The sequence below is a fragment of the Eptesicus fuscus genome, chromosome 8, assembly GCF_027574615.1.
Source record: "Eptesicus fuscus isolate TK198812 chromosome 8, DD_ASM_mEF_20220401, whole genome shotgun sequence".
In the NCBI taxonomy this organism is placed as follows: domain Eukaryota; kingdom Metazoa; phylum Chordata; class Mammalia; order Chiroptera; family Vespertilionidae; genus Eptesicus; species Eptesicus fuscus.
This window is the reverse complement of record NC_072480.1, coordinates 60,746,404-60,758,513: the sequence shown is the minus strand read 5'-3', so window position 1 is coordinate 60,758,513 and position 12,110 is coordinate 60,746,404. Positions and strand designations below refer to the sequence as shown.

The 12,110-nt window shown below is 40.9% G+C and overlaps 1 protein-coding gene across 2 annotated transcripts in view; it reads left to right on the top strand.

Annotated features, from left to right (window-relative positions):
* The window catches only part of ABCC4 (ATP binding cassette subfamily C member 4), a 234,138-nt gene extending 223,649 nt beyond the window's left edge, over positions 1 to 10,489 (top strand). For both annotated transcript variants that reach the window (XM_054719888.1, XM_008143997.3), the window contains 2 exons: positions 941 to 1,075; positions 10,079 to 10,489. In XM_054719888.1, coding sequence (XP_054575863.1) covers positions 941 to 1,075; positions 10,079 to 10,186 — 243 coding nt within the window. In that variant the 3' untranslated portion in view covers positions 10,187 to 10,489. The remainder of the gene's footprint in view (positions 1 to 940; positions 1,076 to 10,078) is intronic.
* Positions 10,490 to 12,110: the final 1,621 nt, after the last annotated feature.

Below are 12,110 nucleotides of genomic sequence, written 5' to 3'. Positions count from 1 at the left end.
CCATTAACCAAAGCCACTAATAAGTCAAAATGCGGAGTAAAGAGCCCCTTCCTCTCCCTTTCAGTTTCCAGTGGACATATTAATGAGCAATAAAATGGCTGGAAGGCAAGCCGCTGGAGAAAGAGAGAGAAAGAAGCAAGGAAAGATTATTGTGAACACAGATATTCAGATCCTCGGCAGCTCAGACAGGGCTGCCCCCGTGCGCTGTGTGGGCCCTGATCATTGGAATTTGGAGCTCGATTTCTTAATTGCTTCTTTAGTCTTATCCAAAGAGGAAATTGGATTTCTGGAGATTTCTTCTGTGCAGAGCAATTATGCTAAAGCTGCTTAGGTGGCAGCTCATTCAGCCAGACTTTCCCTCTCCGAATAATAAATTGCATCCAAAGCCAACCTCAAGATGCGCCTGAATCTCCGCGCAGGGGCGCTGTCCCCTCCTACCAGGTGGCATGCTCCAGGGAACCCCAGAAGTTTCCAAATATTGCTCAGATTCTGTCAAACCAGCTCCGCAATTAATTTGCTGTCAGGTCATCACCCAACTTTTTTATTTTCTTAAATCAGGAAACTTCCCTGCTCTGAATATGTGTATAAATAGCCCTCCAAGCTCAGAGTCTGAGAGCTAAAATCACTAACTAATGGAAACAACCCAAAATGCCCTTGGCAGAATATAAAATGCCAGGGGACTGCTGAGTGCCCTTAATCATAGCCTAAAACTCTCCTTTTCTCCCTTTCCTATAACATTATACTAATAAAAGGTCGGGTTGAGGCCTTTGTCTGCCTAGTAAAACAGGGTAATCAAACCATTTAAACACCCGCCAGGCCTACCACCCAAATAGATGCTCTCTATTCTCCCTCTCCTGCCTCTTTCCGAAACATTGTCTGAGCTATAATATGCTGCTGCAAAACATTGTGTGCTAATGGGTTTCTTTCTGCTGATTAACAGGTTTTGGATTCAGGAAGACTGAAAGAATATGATGAGCCCTATGTTTTGCTGCAAAATAAAGAGAGCCTATTTTACAAGATGGTGCAACAGCTAGGCAAGGCAGAAGCTGCTGCCCTCACCGAAACAGCAAAACAGGTGAGCGCGCCATGCGGCGTGGTAATTAAGAGTCCGTCTCAGCAGTTCACCCCTCTCGATCTGGCACCAAGCGGTTCTAACAAGCACTCTGTGCCCTTGTCAATTATAAGCCTCCAGAGACAAAGCTTCATGGCTGGGTCTTAACAACACGTCCCAGGTTGAAGTCAGGTCTGCTAAGCACCGTGGCAGACGTGGTGGAGGTGGGGGGGTGGGGGGGCGCGGTACGGGAAGTGTGCATGCTCACCTGTGCGGACATGTGTGCCTGAGAGAGAGATTTCAGATTGGGCTTTTTACACATCTGGACTCCATGGGTTCCGATTCTCATATTTTACAGCTCCCTTGCATTTCATTCTAATCGGTGCTCGGCACATTTGAGATGCCAATGCTTTGTCAAGGTACATCCCAGAAATTGGAGAGTTTGAGGGGGGGAAATGCAGGATATTGATCACTGGGTCTAGAAAGATCTACCAGGGAAATGGTAGGCATGCTCCTGATCGTTGACATGTAAACCAAAAAATTTGCAAAGAGCAGAGATACTCAGTTTCTGTGTTGAGCAGTGATGGCGATGAGTGAGGAGGATGAGGCTCTTGTGTGCCATGTGCTGTGGTGCAGGTTGTGTTCATCGGTGTGCCTGTGCAGGAGGCGGAGACCTGCAGAGGGAAAGGAAATTGCACGGGGTCTCATAGCTAACTGAACCATTGGCAGAGTTGGAGTGCAGCCCTCGATCTAGGGATGGCGAAGTCTGTGTTCTGAACTTTTCCCCAGTTCTTATCTTGTATGTGAACATAGGCAAGCTCCACTTGGAATACTAGTCCTTTTTATGCCTGGAATTCACGCAGTGCTGTCATTTACTACGTTGTCTCTGGTCAAAGCTTCGCCAACCCTAATCCCGACCCTAACTCTGATGGATCCTTTGGGATTCCCTGTATAATCTAGTCACAAAAACAGCCAGGAATCTCACAAACCCTTTTTGTTCTTTGAGGTCGGGCATTTTACATCAAAGAGCTGCGTCCCCACCTAAGTGTAGAAGTCTCCATTTAAAAAAGTGTTAAGTGATGAGAAAAGATCATAGATAATATATTACAGTTCAACACTCATTTTACAGATGAGGAAACTAAGATTCCTTAGAAGGAAAGTGGGGCTATGATCTGTTCCTTCAGTAAATGTTGGGTTTTTTTAAATATATTTTTTTATTGATATCAGCGAGAAAGGGAGAGGGGGAGAGAGAGAGAGAAACATCAATGTGAGAGAGAATCACTGATCTGCTGCCTCCTGCACACCCCACACTGGGGATCAAGCCTGCAACCCAGGCATGTGCCCTGACTGGGAATCAGAGCGTGATCTCCTGGTTCATAGATTGACGCTCAGCCACTGAGCCACACCAGCCAGGCAGAAAATACATATCTTGATTCTCATTCCAGTTGAAGATCTTCTTGACATTATTTCTGTATACATTTGGTCCTCTTGGGAGAACAAAGTGAGACTGTCAACTATTTAAATGTGCCAGCATCAAATATCAATGCATCATTCAAAACTGTAATACCAGGAGGATTAGCTAAATCAGCATGCTTTTCGCTCTAACAGATCAGAATTCATTCATTTGAAAAGAGAACTCAACATCTGGGAAAAGTTCACTTCCAAGTCATATTTTCTTGACCACATAGTTGCTTTTCTGGAAAATATTGGCGCGGGCAAGCTGAATCACTCTCCAGTGGACCCTTTTAGATGATCGTGAAATTGTATAAAAGTACTTCTTAGAGACAGAATTAAAGGGTGCCTTAATTTGCTAGGGCTACCATAGCGAAGTACCACAGAATAGGTGATTAAACAACAAAATTTATTTCCTCATGGCTCTGGAGGCTGGAATTCTGAGCTCAAGGTGGCACAAGATTAGTTTCTCCTAAGGCCTCGCTCTGTGGCTTGTAAGTGGTCATCTCTTTCTGTATCTTCACATGGTTTTCCCTTGTGTGTGTCTGTGTCCCAGTCTCCTCCTTTTGTAAGGACACCAGTCAGGTTAGATTAGGGCCCACCAATCTGACCTCATTAATTGACCCAATACAGTTACGAAGTATTGGAGGGTTAGGACTTCCACATGTAAATTTTGAGAGGACACAGTTCAGCTCATTCCAAAGGATAAATGCCTGCCACTCATTCTCTTCCATGATGAAGCAGACCGACACGGAGGTTTTCAAAGTTCCTTGGTTCCTAGTGTGTGACAGAGGTGTTATTTTATCTCTTCCTGACATCACCAGATACAACCCAGAAGTTACAAAATCTTAATGCCCTAGGTCAGTGATGGTGAACCTATGACACGCGTGTCAGCACTGACACGCGTAGCCATTTCTGATGACACGCGGCCGCATGCCGAGGATGAAACATTTGCTGCTCCTGAGGATGAAACATTTGCAAAATAATGTTTTTCCTCAAAGTGACACACTACCCGAGTTATGCTCAGTTTTTTGGCGAAGTTTGACACACCAAGCTCAAAAGGTTGCTTGGTAGCCAAATGGGCTTATATGTCCTCCAATGCCTCTGAGCCTCAGAGTTCTTACCTGTAGTGCAGACCTGCCCTCACCTGTCTCACCTATAATCCTCAGCTGCCCAGCTGCTTCACACTGTTATTACAAGGATGAGATGAGAGTTTTGAAGAATATAAAGCATTTCACAAATATAAAACAATTCTACCCATCAATGATAGAAGATAGGTTGTTTTTTTTTTTTTGTTTTGTTTTTTTAATTCTGTGGGTTGAACCCTTTCCTCTACGTAATAACAAAAGAAGCATCCAAAGTTCTTCTGAGTAGCTTTAGAGACTCTAAAAAGTTAAAACTTATTTGTAATAGTTTTTAAACAATCAATGCATTTAATGCTACAAAATCTTTACTTTTTAATTCGTTTTTAAAATTTATAAAGCAAAAGTAAGTCACTATACACTCCTGTCATCACAGCTCCTGGCCCAGGATGGAGCCCAGGCACCATTGACTTTTCTGTTGATATATTATTTCTAGAGGCCCGGTGCATGAAATTTGTGCACTGGAGGTGGAGCGGGGGGGGGGAGGGGGGGCGGTCCTCAGCCCAGCCGGTGGCCTGAGCCTCCCTCTGCAGGGCGATCATGGGGTAATGGCCGGGCCCCCAACCAATTGCATGGCACCCGCCTTGGCTGGCCTGGCGCCAGTGGGTATCATAGCATGGTCATTCAGATGGTCGTTCTGCTATTCGGGTGTTTGGTCGATTTGCATATTACGCTTTTATTATTATAGATATATCAGATTATACCAATGCGTAGAGTTATCTCATTCTTTTCTATGGCTGTATAGTATTTATGCTTTCTCCTTCTCTATTCCCCATTTTTCCTTCTAATTAGCTGTTTGAGTTTTATGTTTTTCCCCCTAAAAAAGGAGCTCTCGGGTTTACTTGTTTTTGTATTTTAATTTACAGTTTATCAGTTCTGCTTTTATCTTTCTTAGTTTCTTCCTCCTTTGGTTTATTTTATTGTTTACTTTTTGAATGCATTTGTTTTAATTCTTTTAAGGTTGTGAACTGTTCTTTGAATATTGTTCTAGCTATATCGTATAGGTTCTGTGTAGTGCTTTGTCATAGTTAAATTTTTAGATAGAGATTCTGCAATTTGGTTTTGATTTCCTCTTTGGTCCAAGAATTACTTGAGAAGGAGGTCTTTAAAATTTTCTGGTGATTGGGGTTTTATGTTTGTTTTCTATTTTACTCATCAGTGTTGATTTTCATTGTCTTGTGATGAAAAATGTTATCTGTATGGTTTCTTTTCAGAATTAATGCTTTTTGTGTTCTAGTATAAAAGCAATTTTTAAAAATAGTCTTTGGGCATTTAAAAAGATGAACTATTGCCTATTTAGGGTAGAGAGTTTAATAACTTTTAATTAGATCTACTTCATTAATCCACATTATTTAGGAATTCTTTATCCTTATTTATTTAGGTCCATTTGATGTCACTTGGACTTAGGTGAATTGTAACAAGTTCCAGTATAGTTCCTGTCATTTCTGTTTTGGTAATTTTGGTGCTATGGTGTTTAGCCCACAGATCTTCATGTCTTGTATTTTCACTATGAATTCTATTTCTAATTTATTTTAAGTGTTTTTCTTTTATTCATTTAATGTTCTTGGCCCTGAATCCATGCTGGTTTAAAACTAAAATTGAGTCCCCTGTTTTCACTGTTTTTCATTTGCCAGGTATGTCTTTGATTGTCTTTTAATATCAAATTAGGTGTATCTTCTGTTACTGGCATGTAGTTAGGCTTAGCTGTGAGATTTAATCTTAGCCCTTTTTTAAAAAGATGAGTTTAGCCCATTTACATTATTGAGATTATAGTTCTGTCCTATCTTAGTTCTGTCATGTTATACTTTGAGTTTTTAGTGTTCTGGGTTTTGTTTTTAGCTTTTTAATTTGTAGCCTGAAAAAAAAAATTTCTCCTTGTAGTATGTATGTTCTTTTCATTTCTTTTAGGAATACTTTAGTTCTTTTTTATGATTTGACTCCCCTGATAAACATATCTTCCCTCTCTCAGTTTTTCACCAAATTTTAGTTGTTTAAATAGTTTTCCTTTTGTTTACCTTCAACTCTTTAAAAAATACTTAAATCTCTGATATTTTACAGATGCTGTTACGTCTTTTTTGTTATTATTATAAAAGGTCCTGCCCTGGCCAGGGAAGAGAGATAGCTCAGTTGGTTGTAGTGTCGTCCTGTACACTAAAATCGTTGCGGGGTTCGATTCCTGGTCAGGGCACATACCTAGGTTGCAGGTTCAATTCCTGGTTAGGGCACTTACGGAGGCAACCAGTCGATGTTTCTCTCTCACATTGATGTTTTTCTCTCTTTATAAAAATCAATGAACATATCCTTAGGTGAGAATTAATTTTAAAAAAAGGTCCTGCTACTGACCTTTGAATTAAATGAATTTTTCCTAGACCATATATATATTTATGGCTATGTCATTATTTCAGGCTAAAGAGAATTCTCTCTGCTTAACATGGAAGCTCCTTGTGATTCAGAAAAAGAATGTGTGTGTATGCACTTACGCAAGAGAAAAATTGAGAATGTATATTCATTTAGCCTGCACTCCTCTCTAGCTGCAGAGATGGGCAGTTACAATGCTACTTGTGTTTTATTTACTTATTTATTTATTTTTAATATATTTTTATTGATTTTAGAGAAAGGAAGGGAAAGAGAGAGAGAAATATCAATGATGAGAGAGAATCATTGATCGGCTGCCTCCTGCATGCCCCCTACTGGGGATCGAGCCTGCAACCCAGGCACATGCCCTGACCAGGCATCAAACAGTAACCTCCTGGTTCACAGGTTGATGCTCAACCACCGAGCCATGCTGGCCAGGCCCTACTTGCATTTCAGAACGTCACTTCTCCTTGGATGGTGCTTCTATATGGTTCCTTGTCGACACATCTTAGAGTTTGCCAGTGGGTTGTAGAACTGTGCTCTTCCGTGATTGCTGAGATCTGTTCCCATAGGGACCCTCTCTCTGTCTTGTCACAGCCCCATCAGATTCGGTTGCATATGGCAGCTCTTCTGAGTATTTTCCCATTTGGGATTTCAGGTGACTCCTCATTTCATCAAAGATGGGCTTTTTCTTTAATTTCATAATATTAACGTTTAGGGTGATTTCTGAGAGGAAAAGGGGAAAGAAAATCCATTTCCATTATCTTAAAAGCAGACGTCCTCTCTAACTCTCTTAGACTTTGACAACACGCATGCCAATATGTACACCAAAGTTAGACCTGCCTTAAAGATTAGTTGAGAGTTACTGGCTTTGAACTTGGGTCATACAGTTCAGGGAGAATGAACTGACAGAGTCTTGAACCAGAATTCAGCATAATGAATAATGGCTTATGAGTATAATGTAAAAACAAATGCTCTCCATTATCCATGCGAGGGAACTCCCCTCTCCCTTTTTAATCCTCACTCGAGGGCATGTCTATTGACCTTAGAGAGAGAGAAGAAGGGAGAGAAACAGCAATGGGTTGCCTCCCTTACGTGTCCCGACCTGGGATCGAACCCGCAACCTTTTTGGTATACTGGACAATGCTCCAACCAAACCAGCCATCAGCCATGGTCATGCAGGGAAGCCTTTATTGCTGTTGCATTTAGTAAGACCTAATTCCATGATGGTGACTTTATTGACAATTTAGAGTTTAATATTCAATATAGTTTCAACCTATATTAATGAAATTATAATGAACTAATCCCAAGAGAAGGAGGGGAAGAGTGGCAAGAAACCAACACTCACTGTCTTCAATCTTCACACACTGTTCTGAGTTGGCATTACCCCTTTTTGACAAAGGGCAAAATTAAGGCAGAAGAGCCTAAGTAACTGTTCAAAGTCGCTAGTTAGTACTCCAGTTTCTGTAATCTTTAAACTACCTTTCTGCCTCCCCAGTTACCACATTCACTGCATTAACGGTGTCTCCACTATGACTCTGGGGTTCTGTAAAGATAATATCAAGATATCCACAAAAGGGCCTCCCAGATGTTTTGTTTTTTCATTCGAGCTGGGTGATGCTGCTGCTGTCCATGGACTAAGGGGCCACTTCTCTGAGCAGCATCATAACCACACCCAACACTTAACTCGGGGTGTTTTCAGCCTGCAGTTTGTAGCCATTAATTAGTTCCGTGAGGTAAGTCATTGTCTCATTTCACAGATGAGGCAGCCAGTATGGGTAGAGGTTCAGTGATTTTTCCAGGATCAGCAGTGAGTTCCAGAATAGAAAGCTGAGACTGTCCTCTTCAGAGGCTTAGCCTATACACGAACACCCTGCTAACAAGTGTTCGGTCATCTCACCTACCTTCATAGCCCGCACTGTGAAAAAGATGCCTTCTCACACCTCTGCTGTTAGGCAGAGTGTATGATGAAACTTGGCAACAGATGAGAAAAAGATAGGTCAAATCAAGGATTTTATACACAGGAAGCATGTTTTCAGTATTCAATTTCAAGTATTTCAGACCATGAAGCTAAGACCATTTTAGTGAAAAGTTGCTAATAATAACATAGAGAAACATTGATTTGTTGTTCCACTTATTTATGCATTCATTGGTTGATTCTTGTATGTGACCTGACCAGGGATCAAACTGTAACCTCGGTGTATCGGGATGATACTCTAACCAACTGAGTTACCTGGCCAGGGCAATAATAACATATTCTTTATAAAAAAAAGTTACATTAAGAGGGTTATGGGGAAAGTAACTGGCTCATTTGGGAAGGACTATCAAGCAGTAGAAAACAAAATCAATTTCCATTTGTTCTCTTGGCTGTTCTTAATTTCACCAAGAAATAGGTTTTTTGGAGTACATCCTATATAATAAAAGTCTAATCTGCATATCGACCAAACGGCGGAACAACCAGTCGCTATGATGTGCACTGACCACCAGGGGCAGACGCTCAACACAGGAGTTGCCCCCTGGTGGTCAGTGCGCTCCCACAGCGGGAGTGCGGCTCAGCCAGAAGCTGGGCTCACGGCACAGTGGCAGTGGCGGGAGCCTCTCCTGCCTCAGCTGCAGTCGGACATCCCCCAAGGGCTCCTGGACTGTGAGAGGGCACAGGCCAGGTTGAGGGAGTCCTCTGAGTGCACGGTTTTCATGCATCGGGCCTCTAGTAAAATATAATCACACAAAATATGGCTATCTTTAAAAAATGGAGGAGGGAGATGATAAAAATTTAGCTCCCAAAAGAGGCCTTATTTTTAAATACTTACATTATAATCAAAATAGCCTCAGATTTCACCCATTGGGGTCCAAGCATTATTGAAGGATTTATTATTTTTCCCCTAAGTGAAAATATATAGTTATTTCAGATGCAGTCCTGTTTTTGAGATAGCAAGTATGTAAGCAGCAAGAGAAAAAGTACACTTTAATATAAAGGTGGCTCTCTCAGCACTTTTCATTTCTGTATGTGAAGTCCATTGTCTCCTATGATAACTTTGTTGACAGCACCCACCAGTATCTTGGGAGCCAGGTCTTATAAAATAGATCCAGGATCATATGACTAAGAGACCTGGACACGTGTCAGCCTCAGATAGATGGCACATTTTCTGTTTTAAAGACTCAGACAAAACTTTTCACATTCATCTTATGGGGGAAAAAATTACATTTGAAGTCCTTTTTCACCCAAACACATTTTGAGATAAGAGCTCACAAGCCCTGACATTATTTCATTTTGTTATGCGCATCTGTCAAGGCACCGAGATACGATACAGCTGCTAAAAACTGATGATTGTGGAACAGAGAGCCTTGACAGCATTTCATTTCCTTTATGTTCTGATTATACATTTATCAGAAAACCTGTATCTCTCCTGTAGTTCAGCTAGGAATTGGTAGAATTCAAGAAGTCAAAGGCTTGGCAAAGAACCGTCCTATTATTTGGTATCATCTTACATTTGAGAGAAGTTGCCTGGTTGAGTCATTGTTAAAGCTTTTGCTTCTCTTTTCATTATCGTGCCCCACTATCCACAGATCACATTTCTATGGCCCCTATAACTACCTCGCCGCACAAATTAAACGCTGGGATATTTCATACATATACGCCAGCGTTTCAATAGTTGTCAATCAGAGTTTATAAAATACAGGGATTACAACCCGATATTAACATCCAAATCTATTGTGCTCATTTTATGTGTGAAAATGAGAAACCCTCGTGCAGACGCTAGATTTCCCAGCCTCTTTGTCACCCTGTTTTTAATTTATCTCCAGGTTTTGAGTCAGTAAAATGACTTTGCTTATCAATTTAATGTAGTGATAAAACATATCTGTGAATCAGAATGATCAGAACTAAAGTGGATCTATAGGTTGTTTGGCATTTAAGCCCAGCCCTACCGGCGGTTTTAATGGGGCTACTTTATAGAATAAAAGCATCCCTGTATTTTTTTAATTGTGCCTCTGTGAGTGATACGATTTGCTTCACATGAAGAAGTGGACATAGAAATGCATTGCCCCATGTTCTCTCATGCCTCTTTTTTAATTACAGGTGTACTTCAAAAGGAATTATCCAGATGTTACTCAGAATGGCCATATGGTTGTGAATGCTTCCAATGGACAGCCCTCAGCCTTCACTATTTTTGAGACAGCACTGTGATTCTACGATGTCAAGTCTATTCTGAAGGCATTTCTCCAATAGTTTTGCACTGTTTGAACTATACTTTTTTTTTTTTACACTAGCAATGAATATTTACACATACAAGATGTTAGTTTATTTGGATTTTTTCCTCCAACTTCACTCAATGATTTCAAACTCTAACAAAATTATTATTTTTATTTATATTTATGTTATAGTATTTTTTTTATCTTATCCAAATCAGAAGTGCAGGCCACCAATAAAAGCTGTTTATCAGATCTTGTGCCTTAAGAGACTCAGAGCCAAAGCTCATTTTGTGAATTATGAGACAAAGTTGTTAAGAGATTTTTTTTTTTTTTTTTTTTTTTACTACCACCCAAACTACACATTACTTTGCAGTTATATCAGGGATTCTATTTACTTGAAAATTGTGTGAAGTTGCCATTTTGTCGTTAACATACCTAGGATCCGTTCTCACACACCCCACCCCCGCAGGTCTCTGGCTGAAATAGTACAGATAAAACCAATAGGAAAAGCAAAGCATATACTTCGGTATGAGTGGCATTATAGTAGGGAGAGTCCACTCCCCCACCCACCCACTCACCCCCCCAAAAAAGTCTATAGTTAAAATATAGAAAGGCAATATGTAATTATGTTCTAAAAGAAAAAGAAAAGAATGTTTTCTCAAAACAGGCGCCCATACAGGTGATTTGATAAGGAAGAACACAGTGGGATCATTGATCATCTTTTAAATTTGCATGCCTTTGACATGGTAACCGTTGTAGTTTTAGTCAGTGTGGTGGTGGTATATTCAAAGAAGGCCAAACCGCTACTGGTAATTCCTGAATATGTAGTAGTACTCTTATTCGAGTTTCTGGTTGACTGCCAACTAACCTTCGGGTGACTAGAAACCTTTTGGGTTAGCCTTTATGGAAATTCCTTCTAAATTGCTTGCATAGGTTCTCCCAAGTTGGTAAGAAAAAATGAAAATCATTGCAAACATTGACTGTAATTATACAGTTACTAGAGGCCTGGTGCACTGATTCGTGCACCGGTGGGGTCCCTCGGCCTGGCCTGCGCCCTCTCACAATCCGGGACCCCTCGGGGGATGTCGGAGGCCCGCTGCATGGATTTGGCCTGATCCCTGCAGGCCAGGCCGAGGGACCCCTTGGTGCACGAATCCGTGCACCGGGCCTCTAGTATGCATATAAGATCTTTGGTTAATCTCTTCCCACCCTCTCCCCTCCCCGCTTCCCTCTGAGATTCATCAGTCTGTTCCATGTTTCCATGCCTGTGCATTGAGCGTCTGCCCCCTGGTGGTCAGTGCACGTCATAGCTACTGGTCGAACACTTTTATATATATAGATATTCTCAGGATGCAACCAAAAAGTTCACTTTTATGAGCCTACCCAGGTTAGTTTACTTTTGCTTAGGTCTTTCTGATTAGTAAAGCAGAAAACCACAATACTTCCTAGGGCCTGCTGTGCTTTCTTTGAACTGTGGGTCTTTTGTTTTTCTTGATGGTGATGGTATGGTGAGTTCAAGTTACTAAAGGTTGTACTATCATGGTTTTAAGTGGTTTCTCATGACCTCTCAGAATAAGGTGTAACCACCCTCAAGTTGCAAATATTAACATATATATGTATGTATATGTGCCGCCGTATAGCAAGTATTTGGACTCTTCAACAGACACAGATGTTTTATAGACTCAGGCCTTAAACACACACATACACACACACGCGCGCGCACACACACACACACACAACACAGCAAACTACCAAAATACACTAAATTCCGTAGCTGTGAAACATATCTAGAAATAATATCGTTAATGTTTAGTCCAGTAAACCAATAAGTTGTTTAATAGTCAAGGCTAGTAGTTCAGGAGACTGAAATGATAACAATCAATGGTAATAATGAGGTTTGTTAGAACAGTGGCAATATT